At 43.5% G+C, this 20,499-nt stretch overlaps 1 protein-coding gene across 4 annotated transcripts in view; it reads left to right on the forward strand.

Moving 5' to 3' along the window:
• Positions 1–20,499, forward strand: part of LOC138743690 (A-type potassium channel modulatory protein KCNIP1-like) — a 160,922-nt gene that overhangs the window by 78,234 nt on the left and 62,189 nt on the right. For all 4 annotated transcript variants that reach the window (XM_069899288.1, XM_069899289.1, XM_069899286.1 and 1 more), the window contains 2 exons: positions 126–250; positions 13,498–13,567. In XM_069899288.1, the coding sequence (XP_069755389.1) occupies positions 126–250; positions 13,498–13,567 (195 nt within the window). The remainder of the gene's footprint in view (positions 1–125; positions 251–13,497; positions 13,568–20,499) is intronic.

Below are 20,499 nucleotides of genomic sequence, written 5' to 3' on the forward strand. Positions count from 1 at the left end.
TACCCCAAAGACACTCCCCCCTCACACTGGAGAGACCCTCGCCCCGACTTGCCCAGACATGGAGAGTGGCCCATGACCATCTCCATCCTCGACTCCCTCACCCCGTTTCCGTTTACTTCCTGCAGACAAGGTTGAAGACGAGCTGGAAATGGTCACAGTGTGCCATCGGCCAGAGGGACTGGGACATCTGCAGGCACAGACCAAGTTCTCTAGGAGGGAGATCCAGGTGCTGTACAGAGGCTTCAAGAACGTAAGTGTCCTTCAGCTCTTTGCAGGGCAGCCCTCTGCCAGGGGCTGCTTGAATCCTAACCGTCAATGGCAGGTAGGCTTGGAAGGTCGAGCATTGGACACCTATGTTGAACCTGGGAAGATAGAACCATTGAACATTACAGCACAGAAACAGGCCTCTTCAGCCCTTCAAGTCTGTGCCAAACCATTTTTTTTTGCTTAATTCCACTGACCTGCACCCAGTCCATAGCCCTTAAATGTTAAAATTAATCTTGCGTTCACCACCTCAACCGGCAGCTCATTCCACACTCCCACCATCTCTGTGTGAAGTTCCCCCTCACAATCCCCCTAAATTTTCTCACTTCACTTTTTTAAAATATTTTATTTAAAAATTTCCATACATGTAATTAATAAAGTTAATATAAAACAGGAATTTAAATTTAAGAGAGTTTCAATCATCCCCCTTCCATCCCATATCCTCCCTGCCTAAACCCCCCCACCCCCAAAAGATTTGTATATAAAAAGGATATATAGAAATATAGAGTAAAGAAAAGGAAAGAGAAAAATAGCTTCATAGATTACTTGGAGGGTCACTTTCCAACACACAGGAGTTCAAGAAGATTTATATGATCAATTTAAGGAAGAAAATTAACACAGGTCTCGAGAAGCTGGAAGAACCACTACGTAGTTATATCTAAAATTTGAATATATTGGCTCCAAATTTGCAAAAATAAACCATATTTATTTCTCAAATTGTATGTAATTTTCTCCAAGGGGATACAGCGCATCTTCCCATAGTCAAATGTGAATCTGATTTCCAGGTCACTCCAGTACTCTTCCCTGCCACCACTAATGCTATTTTAACAAATTTCATTTGGTATATTGATAGTTTCAACTTAGGTTGAAACTTAGGAAATCTATATTTCCCAATAAAAATAAATCTGGATTATGTGGAAATGCAATGCCTGCAACTTAACTTATGCAAAATTCCATATCCACCCAAAAAGGCTTTACCTTGGGATACAACCAAGTTGAATGCAAGAAAGTTCCTGTCTGCTCATCACACCTAAAACATTGATCTGATAAATCTGATTTCATTCTATTCAATTCTTGTGGTGTCAAATATAGCTGATGTAAAAAATTATATTGAACTAGTCTATAGTTTACATTAATAGTATTGGTCATACAATGTTGACAGACCATCTTTGCTCATCAAATGTAATATTCAAATCCAGCCCCCACCTCTGTCTAGATTTATAAACTCCATGTTTAATAGTTACTGTTTGTAATAAAAGATATTGCAGAAGTAAATATCTTTGTATTTCCCCTCTAATAAGAGTTTCACCTCACTACAAGTAGATAAATGCAACACCTCACACTTGTCTGCTTTAAATTTCATCTGCCATTTTTCCATTTGGTCCAGATCACTCTAAGCTTTGAAAACCTTCTTCACTGTCAAAAACACCTCCAAACTTACTGATCCAATTTCCCACATTATCATCCAGAACATTGATATAGATGACAAACAACAATTTCCCAGCACTGATCCCTGAGGCACACCACTAGTCACAGGCCTCCAATCTGTGAAGCAATTAGAACTGCAAACTGAATCAGAAAACAAATCAGAAGACAAATCAGAAAAGCAAACTGGCCTGTTCTGTGCTGTATATGGTTATATAAGACTGGATAATTACATGGAGGGGAGAGGATTAGAGGGGTATGGACCAGGTGCTGGTCAGTGGGACTAGGAGGGTGGGGATTTGTTCCGGCATGGACAAGTAGGGCCAAACTGGCCTGTTCTGTGCTGTATATGGTTATATGGTTATATTCACCACTATTCTCTGGCTTCTCTCATCCAGCCATTGTCGAATCCAGTTCACAACTTTGCCATGAATACGGAGCGTCCAAACCTTTATGACTAACCCACCATGCTGGACCATGTCAAAAGCCTTACTAAAGTCCATGTGGACAACATCCACAGACTTCCCCTAATCAACTCTCCTGGTAACCTCCTCAAAAATGTCAATAAGATTGGTTAAACACACAAAGCCATGTTGACTATCCCTAATCAGTCCCTGGCTAGCCAAATAATGGTATATCTGATCAATATGGTGCCTTGGCTTAACAATGTGTCCAGGGCCCAAAGGAGAAAATGCAGGAAGGCCATACCAAGGTGGAAGCGAGACAAACTCTGTGTCTCCCTCGAGATGCTGAAATGCAACCTGAACACATTTCAGGATGTGGTGAAGGCTGAGAGAACAAAATACCATGCCAACCTAATTGCCAATAACTCCCATAAACCCCAGAGACCACTTAAGCACCATAAACTCAGTTGTAGGCCCTCCACCCACTACAAACTTGGATACATCCCCCACCAAATGTGAAAATTTTTAAAAATTCTTCATCGACAAAGTTGAGAACATTAGGAAAAGCATCCCTCCTCCCACCACCTGCCACCTAACTGGTCGGCATCTCTGTCCAAAAAACCTGGACGGCTTCAGTATCATCACACTACCCACCCTCAGAAAGATCGTGTTTTCCATGAAACCTAAAACCTGCCCCTTTGACACTATCCCTACCACCCTCCTGAAGGATGTCTTTGACATTGTGGGTCCGAGCATCCTCTCCATCATCAACAGCGCCCTGCCCACTGGCTGTGTCCCAACCTGCTCCAAACATGCAGTGGTTAAGCCCCTCCTGAAAAAATCTAAACTTGACCCATTATCCCCAAAAATTACAGACCTGTTTCAAAACTTCCTTTCCTCTCTAAAATCCTTGAAAAAGTAATACTTAACCAACTATCTCCCAACCTTCGGTCAGAACACAGAACTGGCCTTATTGAGGGTATACTACAACCTACTCCTCACCACGGACTCGGGCGGTGCCGCTGTTCTAATGCTCTTAGACCTCAGCACAGCGTTTGACACCGTTGATCATGCTATTCTGATAGACCATCTCCAGCAGGAAGTTGGCATCAACGGTGTGGCCCTGAGCTGGTTCACATCTTACGTCACTGATAGGGCTTTCACAGTCAACATGGGCAACTACACATCTGCCTCTGCCACCTTCTGTGGGATTCCACAAGGATCCATCCTTGGCCACATTATTTTCTCATTGTACATGCTCCCCCTCGTCCGTATCATGCAGAAACATGGCATCACCTTCCACTGTTATGCCGATGGCCCCCAACTCTACCTCCCCCTAAAACCGATGACCAGTCAAAAATCACCAACCTCACCAACTATCTGGAAGACAGAAAATGCTGGATGGACCACAACTTACTCCAACTTAATGAGACAAAATCTGAGATCATCCTATTCACCCAATTTCACCAAAACGTTACATGACTCCCTAGGTAATCTATTCACTCTTATTAAACCCCATGTTAAATCCTTTGGGGTGCTATTCGACCCAGCCTTCAAATTGACAGGTAAATGCCGCAGTGAAGGCCTGCTTTTTCCAGCTCCACATCAATAAAACCATGCCTCTCCACTCAAGGACCTCGAAAGAGTTATTCACGCCCTTATCTTCTCATGTCTGGACTACACTAACTCTCTATACACTGGGATTAACCATTCCTCCCTAACCCACCTCCAATCAGTTCAGAATGCTGCCACTAGCTAAGGTCCTGACAGGTGCCAAAAAAGAGGGACCGTATCATCCCAATTCTGGCCTCTCTCCAGTGGTTGCCAGTGCGGCTCAAAATCAGCTTTAAGCTGCTGCTATTTACATACAAGCCTCTCAACAACCTTGCCCCCCCACCCCCTCCCTCCTTATCTCCGATCTGCTTACGTCCAACTCTCCCCACAAGTAGCTCAGATCAGCTACCACAGGACACCTGCCTGTTACACCCACAAAGCATGCACAAAGGGAAGACCAGGCCTTTGCGGTTGCAGTCCCCAAACTGTGGAACAGCATCCCCCAACCATTAAACTAACTCCCTCCCTCAACTGCTTTAAATCCAGGTTAAAACGTACCTTCTGTCATTAGCATTTAACCTTTGTCGATCCTAACCTCCGACAGTGCTGCACTATTCACTCCAATTGTCTATTTATAACGCCTTAATCCATTGTTCTGTAAATAGATGTACTAGTTCAATAGATTGCCCTGGTTTGTACAGCACTTTGGTCAATGCAAGTTGAAAAAAATGAGTTATATAAATAAAGTACTTGAACTTCAACTCTTAGAACACCTTCCAATAATTTACCTAACAGACGTCAGGCTCACCAACCTATAATTTCCAGGGTCACTTTTGGAGCCTTTTTTAAACAATGAAACAGTGTAAGCTACCCTCCAGTCCTCCAGCACCACACCCGTGGCTAAGGACATTTTAAATATTTCTGCCAGGAGCCCTGCAATTTCTACACTAGCCTCCCTCAGGGTCTGAGGGAATATCTTGTCAGACCCTGGGGATTTATTCTCCCTTATTTGCTTCGTCCTCTTTAATCTGTATCAGTTCCATGACCTCACTGCTTGTTTTCCTTATTTCCCACAACTCTGTGCCCATTTCCTGAGTGAATACTGATGAAAAAAAAATTAAGATCTCCCCCATCTCTTTTGGCTCCCTACAAAGCCGACCATTCGGATCTTCAAGGGGACCAATTTTGTCTATTACTATCCTTTTGCTCTTATCCACTTTGGCAAGAAAAATAAAAGAGCTGAATATTATTTAAATGGTGAAAAACTACAGCATGCTGTTGTGCAGAGGGACTTGGGAGTGCTTGTGCATGAATCGCAAAAAGTTAGGTTGCAGGTGCAGTAGGTTATTAAGAAGGCAAATGGAATGTTGGCCTTCATTGCTAGTGGAATTTAATTCAGGAGTAGGGAGGTAATGTTGCAACTGTATAAGGTACTGGTGAGACCGCACCTGGAGTACTGTGTCCAGTTCTGGTCTCCATATATGAGGAAGGATATACTGGCTTTGGAGACGGTCCAGAGGAGGTTTACTAGGTTGATCCCTGGGAAGAAGGGGTTGACTTATGATGAAAGATTAAATCGTCTAGGATTGTATTCGCTCAAGTTCAGAAGAATGAGAGGAGATCTTATAGAAACATATAGGATTATGAAGGGTATGGATAGGGTAGATGTAGGAAGGTTTTTTGAACTGGCTGGGGAAACTAAAACGAGAGGACACAGTCTCAGATTCAGGGGAGTAGATTTAGGACAGAGATGAGGAAAAATAGCTTTTCCCAGAGAGTAGTGAATGTTTGGAATTCTCTATCCAGGGAAGTGGTTGAGGCTGCTTCATTAAACATATTTAAAATTCGGTTAGATAAATTTTTACATGATAGAGGAATTAGGGGATATGGGGAGAAGGGAGGTAGGTGGAGTTAGGTCATAAATTAGATCAGCCATGATCTTATTGAATGGTGGAGCAGGCTCGATGGGCCATTTTTGGCCTACTCCTGTTTCTACTTCCTATGTTCCTATGTTCCTAATACACGTGTAGAAACTCATAGGAATTCCCTTCACATTGTCTGCCAAAGCAACCTCATGTCTTCTTTTAGCCTTCCTGATTTCTTTCTCGAGGTTTTTCTTGCATTTTTTAATATAGTCCTCAAGTACCTCATTTGCTCCATGTTGCCTATATCTGTTATACACACCTCTATCTTCTTCCAAACCAGATCCCAATATCCCCTGAAAATCAAGGTTTCCTATGCCTGTTAACCTGGCCTTTGATTGTGCAGTCATGACAGAATAGTTCCAACAAGCAAAGCCAATGTCAAATGGTGAGGAGAGAGGGCTTCGACACACCCTGCACTGATCAGGGCGAGCCACTCTCCAGGGCAGTGTAGAGCAGGGAATGTTACTCTAAATAGGTGTGGCTGGGTTTCCCCTAACCCCACTCTCCCTGCTACGGTGTGAAAACAGATGTAGGCTAGTTAGCTCAACATTCATCCTCAGGAAAATGCTTGAAGATATCATCAAGGAAGAAGTAGCAGGAGATTTGTACCAAAATTGTCCATCAGCAGATGGACATCATTGGGAAGTGCAGAACTTGTTTAACGAACTTGCCAGAAATTTTTTAAGGATACAGTGAATGGTGTGGGAGGATGGGAGCAGGTGGATACATTGATTTCCAGCAGTTGTTTGGAAACAATATCACTTAGAATGCTGCAGAGTGGAGTTGGGGGTGATGTATCAATGTGGCTTGATGATTAGTTAACCATTAGAAGGCAGAGAGTTGGGATAAATGAGTGTTTCTCTACTTGGCATTCAATGGAGTCAACTGCCATGGAGTGATCGGTGGTGGACCATATTCTGGAACTAATCCATAGAATTGATTGAATATACAACAGGTGTCATTGATGTTATCAAGTGCTGCGAGGATAAGTGTGTGCCCATGTGCACATACCTGATGTTACCCAAACAGAAACCTTGGATGGATCAGAGGATTTGCCCGCTGCTGAGGTTGTTTAAAGCTGGGGATCTAGATCTCTACAAGAAGTCCAGGCACGACATGTAGAAGACCATCTCTGAAGAGACGTGGCAATTACGGAGGAAGCCAGAGACAGAGACAGATACACGTCAGCTATTACAGGGAGTGCAGGCCATTACAGCACAAAGTGAGGGAAAACACTATAGATGGCTGCGATGCTTCATTACCCAATGAGCTGAACACCTTCTATGCCCGGTTTGAGAAGAAGAACCAAACAGTGCCTTCCAGAATCCCTGATAAAACTGAGAACCCTGTGATATCTGTCTCTGAGGATGATGTCAGAGCTTCATTCAAGAGGTTGAACCCTCGCAAAGCATCAGGCCCTGATGGCGTACTGGCAAGGTACTGCAAATCTGCACCAACCAAGTAGCCGGAGCGTTCACGGACATTTTCAACCTTTCATTGCTGTCATCAGAGGTTCCCACCTGCTTCAAAAGGACATCAATCATCCCGGTATCCAAGAAGAGCAGAGTGAGCTGCCTCAACGACTATCCCCCAGTAGCACTAACCTACTGAGATGAAATGCTTTGAGAAGCTGGTCATGGCCAGAATTAACACGTACATAAGCAAAGATCGGGACCCGCTGCAATTCTCCTATCGTCTTAATTGCTCCACAGCAAATGTAATATCGCTGACTCTCCACTCACCTCTGGACCACCTCGAAAACAGCAATTCATAGATACGGCTGCTCCTCATCGACTACAGCTTGTCCTTCAATACCATAACTCCCTCAGTATTGGCCTCTGTACCCCACTCTGCAACTGGATCCTTGACTTTCTCATCAGAAGACCACAGTCAGTACAAATTGGAAACGTCTCCTCCTCACTGATCATCAACACAGGCACACCCCAAGCATGTGTGCTTAGTCCACTGCTCTACTCATTACACACCCATGAGTGTGACCAGGCACAATTCCAAAGCCATCTGCAAGTTTGCCAATGATACTACAATTGTTGGCAGAATCACATATGGCAATGAGGGAGATTGATCAGCTCGTTGAGTGGTGTCACAACAACAACTTTGCACTCAATGTTAGCAAAACCAAGGAGTTGATTGTGGACTTCAGGAGGAAGTCAAGAGAACATGATCCAGTGTATGATAGGGCAAAGGACAGGAAAGATAAAATAGGAAAAGTAAGGTTAGGCAGCGAAAGTAAAAAATCAGAAAGAGCAAGGAGAGTAAAAAAAAGCAAATCTGAAGGCTTTATATCTTAATGCAAGAAGCATTCGGAACAAGGTAGATGAATTGGCTGTGGAAATTGAGATAAACAAATACGATTTGATTGGGATTACAGAAACATGGCTGCAAGGTGGGCAAGTCTGGGAACTTAACATCCCGGGGTATACAATATTTAGGAGGGATCGGCAAGAAAGAAAAGGGGGTGGGGTAGCTTTGATGGTGAGAGAAGGGACCGATACGATTGACAGGAAGGATATTAACTCGGAAGATGTGGAATCTATATGGGTAGAACTGAGGAATAGCAAGGGGCGGAAAACGTTAGTGGGGGTGGTATATAGGCCTCCAAATAGTAATGTAGAGGTGAAGGAAGGCATAAAAAGAGAAATTAGAGAGGGGAACAGCTGACATCATGGGAGACTTTAATTTACATATAGATTGGACTAGCCAAATTAGTAAAAATACTGAGGAGGAGAAATTCCTTCAATGTTTACGGGACGGTTATATATACCAATATGTCGAGGAACCAACTCGGGAGCAGGCCATTTGAGACTGGGTATTATGTAATGAAAAGGGGCTAATCAGCAATCTTGTTGTACGAGTCCTTTTGGGTAGGAGCGATCTCAATAGGATCGAATTCTCACTCAACATGGAGAGGGAAGAAATTAAAACCGAGACTAAGGTCCTGAATTTAAACAAAGGGAATTATGATGGTATGAGACGGGAGTTGAGTAAGATTGATTGGGTGGTATTTATGGGGGAGTTGACTGTGGATAGACAATGGAAAGCATTCAAAGATCTAATGGAAGAATTGCAGAAATCGTTTATACCGGTTTGGCATAAAAGTAAACCAAAAAAGGTGACTCAACCGTGGATAACAAGGGAAATTAGAGACAGCATTAGGTCCAAAGAGAGAGCATATCGATTGGCCAAAAAAGTACCAAATCCGAAGACTGGGAACAGTTCAAGATGCAGCAAAGGAGGACAAAGGGATTAATCAAAAGGGCAAAAATAAATTACGAAAGTAAGCTTGTGGCAAACATAAAAACCAACTACAAAAGCTTTTATAGATAAGTCAAGAGGAAAAAATTGGTTAAAACCAGAGTTGGTCCCTTGCAGTCAGAATCAGGGAAATATATAATGGGGAATCAGAAAATGGCAAACAATTAGATTCTTACTTTACTTCTGTTTTCACAAGAAAATAACCTCCCAAGGATGTTGGGAAACATAGAGACTAATGCAAGTGAGGAGCTGAAAGAAATCAGTATCTCTAAGGACATGGTCTTGGGGAAATTGAAGGCTGATAAATCCCAAGGGCCTAATAATCTACATCCTAGGGTACTTAAAGAAATGGACATTCAGATAGCAGATGCTTTAAGAATTATTTTCCAGAACTTGATAGACTCAGGATCAGTACCCATGGATTGGAGGGTAGCTAATGTTACCCGACTATTTAAAATGGGGGGGTAGAGAAACAGCAGGGAATTATAGGCTGGTGAGCCTTACATCAGTAGTGGGCAAAATGATGGAATCCATTATTAAGTATCTAATAGCGGAGCATATGACTAGCAGAGAAGGGATCGGACAGAGTCAACATGGATTTACAAAAGGTAAATTGTGCTTGACAAATCTATTGGAATTCTTTGAGATGGTGACAGGTAAAATAGATGGGGAGAGCCAGTGGATGTGGTGTACCTGGATTTCCAAAAGGCCTTCGATAAGGTCCCACATAAACGTCTGGCATGCAAAATTAAGGCTCATGGGATTGGGGGCAAGGTATTGATGTGGATTGAGAATTGGCTGGCAGATAGAAGACAGAGAGAGTTGGGATAAACGGCTCATTTTCTGAGTGGCAGGTGGTGACCAGTGAAGTGTCATAGGGATCTGTACCGGGACCCCAGCTGTTTACAATTTACATTAATGATCTAGATGAGGGGATTGGATGTAATATCTCCAAATTTGCAGACGACGCTAAGCTAGGAGGGGTTGTTTGCACTGAAGAGGGGGTCAGGAAGCTCCAGTGTGATTTGGATAAATTGGGGGACTGGGCAGATACATAGCAAATGAACTACAATGTGGATAAATGTGAGGTTATCCACTTTGGTAATACAAACTGGAGGGCAGATTACTATTTGAATGGCAATAGATCGGGAGATGGGGAAGTGCAGAGAGACCTAGGGGTTCTTGTACACCAGTCACTGAAGGCGAGCATGCAGGTACAGCAGGTGGTTAAAAAGGCAAATGGTATGTTGGCCTTCATATCAAGAGCGTTTGAGTATACGAATAAGGATACTTACTGCAGCTGTACAGAGCCTGGTGAGACCACACCTGGAGTATTGTGTGCAGTTATGGTCGCCTTATCTGAGGAAGGATGTTCTTGCAATGGAGGGAGTGCAAAGGCGATTCACCAGACTGATACCTGGAATGGCAGGAATAACTTATGAGGAAAGATTGCACAATTTGAGATTGTACTTGCTGGAGTTTAGAAGATTGAGAGGGGATCTCATAGAGACATATAAAATTCTGGCAGGACTGGACAGAATGGATGCGGAAGGGATGTTTCCAATGATGGGAAAATCCAGAACCCGGGGCCATGGTTTGAGGATAATAGGCAAACCATTTAGGACCGAGATGAGGAGGAATTTCTTTACCCAGAGGATGGTGAATCTGTGGAATTCATTGCCACAGAGAGCAGTAGAGGCAGGTTCATTGAATATATTTAAGAGGGAATTAGATATATTTCTTCAGTATAAGGGAATTAGGGGATACGGAGAGAAGGCGGGGATGGGGTACTGAACTTTAAGATCAGCCATGATCTCATTGAATGGCGGAGCAGGCTCGAAGGGCCGAATGACCTACTCCTGCTCCTATCTTCAATGTTTCTATGTTAATGAGGACTCGCTAGTGGAGAGTATGAAGAACTTCAAATTCCAGGGTGTCAACACCTCTGAGGATCTGGAACTGGAGAGAGACCAATATCCTGGTGGGCAGGTTTGCTCAAGCTGTTGGGAATGGTTTAAACTAATTTGGAAGGGGATTGGAATTGGAATGTGAGTGCAGAGATTTGGCCAGTAGTTCAAAAACATGATGCTATCTTTTCTGAGTTTGTGAGGAAAAACAGGCAGGGAACAAAACATAAAAGGAACCAGTTAGAGGGGTTGACATGTGTCTATTTCAAAAGGCAAAGGAGGAAAAACCCAACACCCAACCCCAACCAACCAATTTTCCCCTGCAGCCGCTGCAACCGTGTCTGCCTGTCCCGCATCGGACTTGTCAGCCACAAACGAGCCTGCAGCTGACGTGGACTTTTACCCCCTCCATAAATCTTCGTCCGCGAAGCCAAGCCAAAGAGATTTCAACACTAGGAGTATTATGAATAAAGGGGATGAACTTAGAGCATGGATCAGTATGTGGAACTACGATGTTATGGCCATTACTAAAATTTGGCTGGAGCAAGGGCAAGATTGGGTGATGAAGGTACTGGGTATTGGTGTTTTAAAAGGAATAGGATGGGAGGTAGAAGAGGGCGGGGAATTAGCATTCCTGTTCCGGGATAATATCACGGCTGTAAAAAGAGAGGGGCTGCAGAGGAAGTGTCCACTGAGTCGGGGGGTGGAAGTCAGAAATAGGAAGGGAACTATCACTGTGCTGGGTGTAGTCTATAGGCCCCCAAATAGCCCTCGGGACACCATGGAGCAGATAGGCAGGCAGATTTTGGAATGGTGCGGGAAATACAGGTTCGTAGTTATGGGTGATTTCAACTTCCCTAATATTGACTGGCACCTGGTGACTGCAAGAGGGATAGATGGGGCTGAATTTGTCAGGTGTGTTCAAGAAGGATTCCTGACACAGTATGTGGACAGGAGGAGAGGCCACACTGGATCTGGTTCTGGGGAATGGACCTGGTCAGGTGACAAACCTCTTGGTGGAGGAGCATTTTGGTGAAAGTGACCACAACTCCCTTAGCTTCAACAGAGCTATGGAAAAGAATAAAAACAGTCAAAATGGGAAAGTGCTCAACTGGTGAAGGGCAGGAACTAGCGAGAATAAATTGGAAACTGATGTTCAAGGGTGAAAGCACAGAAGTAATGTAGAGGAAGTTTAGGGACCATGTGCAGGGTTCAAGATAGGTTTGTCCCAATGGGACAAGGAAAAGTTGGTAGGAAAAGGGAACCATGGATGACGAAACAGGTCAGGCAACTCATCGAGAGGAAGAAGGAAGCATATATTAGATATAGGAAGCAGGAAACAGGAAGGGCTCAAGAGAAGTATATGGTAGCCAGGAAGGAGCTTAAGAAAGGAAAGGAGAGCTTGAAGGGGGCATGAAAAGGCTTTGGCATGTAGAATTGTGGAGAACCCCAAGGCATTTGGCATGGCGTTGATGGCAGGCCTGTTGTTAGCACCCCTGGTGACGATATGCACGGTGATGGTGTGGCTGGTGATGTCATGTGCAGTATCAGTCTTCCTAGTGTCGACATTCCTGATGACGGTGTGCCTGGTGACAGCCTGCGTGGTGTCAGCGTTCCTGGTGTCAGCCTGTGTGATGACGGCTGCTTGGTGTTGGCATGTGCAGTCACAGCGTGTCTGGTGATGGCGTACGTGCTGTTGGTGTGCCTGGTGTCAGCGTGCCTGGTGATGGCGTTTCTATTGAAGTCATGCACAGGTAGGTGTGCCTGGTGTCATTATGCATGGTGTTGACATGCTTGGTTAGACCATATACGGTGATGGCATTCCTGGTGTCCGTGATCCTGCTGTCACTGTCCTTGTCAGGTGTGCAATGATGAATTGTGTGGTGACAGCATGCCTGGTGGCTGCGTGTGCAATGTCGCCATGTACAGTGTCAATGTGCCAGGTGTCAACTTTCCTGGAGACGGCATGCGCAGTGTCAGCGTGCGCATTGTCAATGTGTATGGTATCTGCGTGCATGAAGTTGGGCTGCCTGGTGTCGGCATACACGATTTTGGTGTACCTGGTGTTGGCATGTGTGATGTTGGCATGCCTGGTGATGTCATAAGTGCTGATGGTGTGCCTGGTTACATTGTGCTGTGTATGTGTGCCGGTGTTGGCGTGCATGATGGCAGTGTGCCTGCTGATGGCATGCCTGGAGGTGACATGCCTGGTATCGACGTGCCTAGTGTCATTGTACCGAGCAATAGCATGCCTGGTGATGGCATGCCTGGTGGTGGCATACCTGGTGTCGGCATGCCTGGTGAATGTGTGCCTGGTGTTAGTGTGCCTGGTGACAGCATTCCTGTTTTTGATGGCGTGCCTGGTGAAGGTGTGCTTGGTGAAGGCATGCCTGGTGTCGGTGTGCCTGGTGTTTGCGTGCCTGGTGACAGTGTGCCTGCTGATGGCGTACACGATATCGGTGTGTGGTGTAAGCTTGTGTGGTTTCAGTGTTGGTACAAGTGGGTAGTATCGGTGGATTTGGCATTGGTGTGTGTGGTGTCAGTGTGCGGATGGTGTCGGAGCGAGTGGCGTCAGTGTGTTTTTTGTCAATGTCTGGTCGTGTTTGTGGTGTTTTGATTTGCTGGGCCCTTGTTTTACATCTAGCAAGTGTACTGGGTTTGTGAGTGAACCTCCCCCCCACCCCCCCAGTTCGGGGAAGGGGTTTTTGGACCACCCCTCAAACCCTTAACTCTTCTCTTTTGCAGGAATGTCCCAGCGGTGTGGTCAATGAGGACACCTTTAAACAAATTTATTCGCAGTTCTTCCCAAATGGAGGTGAGTGACAGAGAAGCCTGTCACCATTCCACCGCAACCAGGTGTGGGTGGGATTTGACCTCCATGCCAAGGAGACCTGTACAATAATGTGAGCAGGGAGATCTTGGAGGGACCCTGGGGTGAGATGATCTGTCATGGTGTCATTCTGGACCCTCTGACGAGACTTGTGGGAGGGGACACAACAAGTAAATTTGGGGAAGATCTAGCTGAGATGGGCATGGGCAGAAGGTATGTGATGTGGAGGGACAAAGAGAGACATTGCATGAGAGGGGGGTGGTCTGAGGGAAACACAAGTCCTAGAGTTGGCCAACCTGATTGAATCTGTACAAGGCACAAATGTGCTGGAGAAACTCAGTCACGCAGCAGCCATAGGAAGCAAAGGGCAGTTGACATTTCAGGACTGAGCTTTTCATCAGGAATCAGGAAAACCCTGAATGTGAAGGTATGGGGAGAGAGGAGGAGGATGTGAAGGAGCCAGGAACAGGTGGAGGAGCACAGGCTAAGTTACAAGTAAGAGATAATAGGTGAATGGGGAAGAAGAGAAAGAAGACAAGAAGTGATGGGGGAGGGGTAGCCCTATGATAGGAGAGGGTAGGGAAGAGTGTTGGGAACTTGAGGAAAGCAGACAGAGGGATAGGGAAAGGAAGACTCGGTGTAGGTTGACAGAAATTGGAGTTGATATTGATGCCGTTGGGTTGGAGAACAACCAGATGGAATATTGAGTGCAAACAGTGGAATTAAATTAGTCGAAGGTTTCCTTAAATTGGAGAAATCAATGTTCATCCTGTTGGGTTTCAGAATGTCTAGGAGCACGTTGACCATAGAACATTACTTCCAAAATCAAGGCTCATGGGATTGGGGGAAAAGTATTGATGTGGATTGAGAACTGACTGGCAGGTAGAAGACAGAGAGTTGGGGTAAATGGCTAATTTTCTGAGTGGCAGGTGGTGACCAGTGGGGTACCACAGGGATCTGTACTGGGACCCCAGCTGTTCACAATTTACATTAATGATCTGGATGAGAGGATTGGATGTAATATCTCCAAATTTGCAGATGACACTAAGCTAGGAGGGTTTGTGTGCACCGAAAAGTGGGTCAGGAAACTCCAGTGTGATTTGGATAAATTGAGGGACTGGGCAGATACATGGCAAATGCACTGCAATGTGGATAAATGTGAGGTTATCCACTTTGGTAATACAAACCAGAGGGCAGATTACTATTTGAATGGCAATAGATTAAGAGATGGGGAAGTGCAGAGAGACCTAGGGGTACTTGTACATCAGTCTCTGAAGGCAAGCATGCAGGTACAACAGGCGGTTAAAAAGGCAAATGGTATGTTGGCCTTCATATCAAGAGGGTTTGAGTATAGGAACAAGGATACCTTACTGCAGCTGTACAGGGCCTTGGTGAGACCACACCTGGAGTATTGTCTGCAGTTTTAGTCACCTTATCTAAGGAAGGATGTTCTTGCAATGGAGGGAGTGCAGAGGCGATTCACCAGGCTGATACCAGACTTATGAGGAAAGATTGCGCAAATTGGGATTGTACTCGCTGGAGTTTAGAAGATTGAGAGGGGATCTCATAGAGATATATAAATTTCTGGCAGGACTGAACAGAATGGATGTAGATGGGATGTTTCCAATGATGGGAAAATCCAGAACCCGGGGCCATGGTTTGAGGATAATAGGCAAACCATTTAGGACCGAGATGAGGAGGAATTTCTTTACCCAGAGGGTGGTGAATCTGTGGAATTCATTGCCACAGAGGGCAGTAGAGGCAGGTTCATTAAATATATTTAAGAGGAAATTAGATCTATTTCTTCAGTATAAGGGTATTAAAGGTTACGGAGAGAAGGCGGGGACGGGGTACTGAACTTTAAGATCAGCCATGATCTCGTTGAATGGCGGAGCAGGCTCGGAGGGTCGAATGACCTACTCCTGCTCCTATCTTCTATTTTTCTATGTTTCTATTACAATACACCACAGGCCCTTTATCCCATGATATTGTGCAAATCTGTGTAAACTTACTAATCACCGATGTTGTAAAGCATTGCTTAACCACTTGCTGCCCCTAAAAATATTTTTTTTTGCAGGAAAACATTTGTTCCTCGAGTTTTTATATGGTCTAATCCTGTCAATAGCTGAGGATAGACATGTCACTGCAGGAATGGTTGGGGGAGTTGAAATGTTTGGCTTTAGGAAGGTCAAGGTTTGACCCACAGAGTGCAAGATTGAGTGAAGCAGTCACTCAATCTGCATTTAGCCTCAGCATTGTGGCTGAGGCCACACTGGGTACATGGAGTAGATCAGGTGAGGATGGTGTTTAAGGGGCAGAGGTAGTGGTAGGCTTTGACTTTCTGTGGTTACTGCAGGTGGAAGGGAGAGGGAGAGGGAAGACCAGACCAGCAATCTTGGAGAGATGTGGGATGCATAAGCTGGTGCAGAGGAAAGTGTCCTTGTTCTGCATGGGGTGGGGGTAACTTGCCCGAGGATGGATCCTTCCCTATGGTCATTCTCTGCCTGGGTAGGTGTTTCAGACACAGGTGTATCTGCCTCTACCTCCTCTCACAGGTCTTGCCTCCAGCTGGAGATGATCATATGGGAGACACAGAGGGTGACTGACAGAAGTTATAGGGAAACAGTCAAATCGAAAAAGCGAGAGCCAGGTATTTGGCTGACTGTTGGAAAGGGAAGAGTAGAGGTAGTCAGTGCTGAGCATCACTGTAGCATCCTCATTACTGTTTCTCTTGGAGAAATGATCTACCATTGGCAAGTTGTAGCAGTCAGGTCTCTGGCACAGAATTTGACCCTTCGGCTAAGAAGGGAAGAGGGGAAGAAGAGGCGAGCTATAGTGATTGTGGATTCAATAGTTAGCTGAGTAGCTAGAAAGTTCTGTGAACAAAGTCGAGGCTCCGGATGTTTCGATGCCTCCCAGGTGTCAGGGTCAGGGACGTCTCAGATCGAATCCACAGCATTCTCAAATGGAAGGGTGAGCTGCCAGATGTTGTGATCTATATGGGGACCAATGACACAGATAAAAGTAGGGATGAGGTCCTGAAGAGGGAATACAAGGAGTTAGGAAGGAAGCTGAAAAGCAGGACTTCAAGGGTAGTCATCCCGAGAATGTTGCCTGTGTCATGTGCCAGAGAGGGTAGGAACAGGAAGTTGTAGAAGATGAATATGTGGTGCAGGGGTTCTGATTTAGAACCATAGAACATTACAGCACAAAAAGCAGGCCCTTCTGCCTTTCCAGTTTGTGCCAAACTATTCAGCCTAGTCCCATTGACCTGCACCCAGTCCATAGCCCTCAATACCTTTCCCATCCATTTTTCTTGAATATTAAAATTTACCACTTCGGCTGGAAGCTCGTTCCACACTCCCACTATTCTCTTTGTTAATTGGATCCCCCTAATGTTCTCCCTAAACTTTCCCCCTTTCACCTTTAACCCATGTTCTCTGGGTGGTACCTCAGTGGAAAAAGCCTGTTTGAGTTTACTCTGCGTATACCCCACAAAATTTTGTACATCTCTGTTGAATTTCTCCTCATTCTTCTACGCTCCAGGGAATAAAGTCCTAGCCTGTCTAACCTTTTCCTGTAACTCAGTTCCTGAAGTACCGGTAACATACTTGTAAATCTTCTGTATTTTTTCAATCTTATTGATATTTTTCCTGTAGTTAGGTGATCAAAACTTTAAATAATATTCCAAATTTGGCCTCACCAGTGTCTAATACAACTTTGCCATAACATCCCAACTCCTGTACTCAATAATTTGATTTATGAAGGCCAATATTCCAAAAGCTCCCTTTACAATCCTATCAGTGACACCACTTTCAGAGAATTATGCACCTGTGTTCCCAGATCCTTTTGTCCGACCACACTCTTCAGTGGCCTACACATCACATCCTACCTTGGAGAGAGTGGAGAGCACCAAGTTCCTCAGAATCTGCTAAAGAAATGACCTATATTGGACAGATAACATTTCCTCACTTGTCGGTAAGGTTCCACAGTGACTGCACCATCCTGTCAACTTTCTGCAGGAGCTCTATTGAAAATGTTCCAGCCAGCTGCATCACAGTGTGCTACAATTGCTGTGGAGCATCAGATCGGAGTCAATCCATATGACCATAAGAGCGACAGACCATCTCCCTCCAACCCACTTCCCCCCCCCCCCCACTAACACCTCAACCCTTCCCACCCATCGCCATGATTTAGCAGGATTGTTGTCCAAAGAGGGGTCACAAAATTAGTGTGGACCCCTATCACCCTGCACACAGCATCTTCCAGCTACTCCCGTCAGGAAAGAGATATATGAGTATCAGAGCCAGAACCACCAGGCTGAGAAACAGCTTCTTCCCACAGGCAACTGCTCATATGTACTGTGCATATGTATTTTTTCTGTGTGTGTGTGTGTGTGTGTGTGTGTGTGCATGCACGCATGCGTGCGTGCTGTGTCTGTGTGAGAACACTTGTTGGGTTGTACTTGTGGAAAAGATGATAAATGAACGAAATTGAACCTGAACTTGATATATATAAATATTTTATCAGTTGATCAATTTCACAGCCTGTGGGAGGAAGCTATTTCCTCATCTGGCAGTTCTGATTTTTGATGCTTCTATACCTCCTTGCTTTTCCTTTTTAAACTATCTTTATTGAGTTTATTACACACATATAGATCTAATACATTTGCTAGGGTATATAAAAAAAAGACAAAAAAAATCTATTTCAAATAAAACCTTGATTATACATAATATAAATTGTGTGCATCCTTTCAGATCAAACCTGCTATATCAGGAATATTGAAAAAGGAAAAAAAACCAAAAAGAGACACCCCCATTAATCAAACCCCTCCTTCTAAGCAGGGCAAACTTGCATATCCAATATAAGTAGGAAACAAAAGACAACAATCGGAAACCAGACAATGCTGTTCACAAGCATTCAAACGCCCTCATTCATTTAATTATGGTCTATTGACGGGCCGACATCTTTTCAAAATTCACTTTCACATCTTTGACATTAGGTCTGATTTTTTCTGAACTTATGAAGGACATGACCTCCTGTAACCATTGAGTATGAGTAGGTGGGGTACTATCTTTCCATTTCATCAGAATGCCCGTCAAGTTATCAATGAAGTCAAAACTAAAATTCGCTTCTGAGATGAAGTCAGTAATATTTCCTTTTGTTGAGAAAAACCAAATGGAGCAATTAATTATGGGACATGGTTCTAACTTGACCTTTAAAATGACAGATAAAGTTTGAAAATAATTTTTCCAGAAGTTTTCTAAGCAAAGGCAAGGCCTTTGAAGAAGGCTCAAATATTTTACATTTATCACATAATGTATCAATATCAGAACAGAATCGAGATGGTTAAACTTTTGAAATATGTGCTCTATGCACAACCTTAAATTGCAACAAACAATGTTGCGCACAAAAAGAGGATTCATTAATCAAATTGAGAACAATATCCCAGTCCTCATCTGGAGATGACAAATCCAAATTATGCTCTCAATCACCCTTGATCTTATCTGAGAAATTTCTAAAATGCATCATATTACTATAAATAATTGATATTGAACCTCTATGAGAAAATTGAAAGTCAAAAAGTGAATCGAATATTTGTTTCAGAAATCCATGGAAAATCAGAGAGATTCTTTTTAAATAAATCCAGTTTGGTCTAGTTTTACTATTTTTGGTACACAGTCAGCCAATCTGTTTGCTAATAGTTTAGCTATGATCTTATAATCTGTGTTAAGTAGAGATATTGATCTGTACGATGCTGGTGTTAGTGGATCTTTCCCCATCTTTGGCATTACTGTAATTATTGCATACCATGAATCTGGAATTTTTTGTGTTTTTTCAATCTGGTTCATTACTTCCAGGAGAGGAGGAATTAATAAGTCTTTGAATGTTTTATAGAATTCTATTGGGAGTCCATCCTCTCCCGGTGTTTTATTGTTCGGTAGTTTTTTTTAATATCTCCTGTATTTCTTCTATTTCAAATGGTTTTATTAATTTATTTTGCTCCTCTGTTTGCAATTTCGGTAGTTCAATTTTAGTTAGAAATTCATCTATTTTCCCTTCTTTCCCTTCGTTTTCAGTTTGATATAATTGTTCATAGAATTCCCTGAAGTTTTCGTTGATCTCTGTTGGGTTATATGTAATTTGTTTGTCCTTTTTCTTTGATGCCAAAACTGTTCTTTTAGTTTGTCCTGTCTTAAGCTGCCACGCTAGTATTTTGTGCGCTTTTTCTCCTAGCTCATAATATTTCTGTTTTGTCTTCATTATGTTTTTCTCCACCTTATATGTTTGTAGTGTTTCATATTTTATTTTCTTGTCTGTCAATTCTCTTCTTTTAGTTGTATCTTCCTTTATTGCTAATTCTTTTTCTGTATTCGTTATTTCCCTTTCCAACTGTTCTATTTCTCGATTGTAGTCCTTCTTCATCTTAGTTACATAACTTATTATCTGTCCTCTGATGAATTCTTTCATTGCGTCCCATAGTATAAATTTATTTTTCACTGATTCCGTATTTATTTCAAAGTACATTTTAATTTGTCGCTCAATTAATTCTCTAAAATCCTGTCTTTTAAGTAGCATGGAGTTTAATCTCCATCTATACATTCTTGGTGGGATGTCCTCTAGCTCTATTGCCAATAACAGGAGTGAGTGATCCTATAACAATCTAGCTTTATATTCCGTTTTCTTAACTCTTCCTTGAATGTGGGCTGATAACAGGAATAGGTCTATCCTTGAGTATGTTTTACGTCTACTCAAATAATATGAATATTCCTTTTCCTTTGGGTGTTGTTTCCTCCATATATCCAAAAGTTGCATTTCCTGCATCAATTTAATTATAAATTTGATTACTTTGTTCTTTCTGTTAGTCTTTTTTCCAGTTTTATCCATGTTTGAGTCCAAATTAAGGTTAAAATCCC

This window comes from Narcine bancroftii, chromosome 9, assembly GCF_036971445.1.
Source record: "Narcine bancroftii isolate sNarBan1 chromosome 9, sNarBan1.hap1, whole genome shotgun sequence".
NCBI lineage: Eukaryota > Metazoa > Chordata > Chondrichthyes > Torpediniformes > Narcinidae > Narcine > Narcine bancroftii.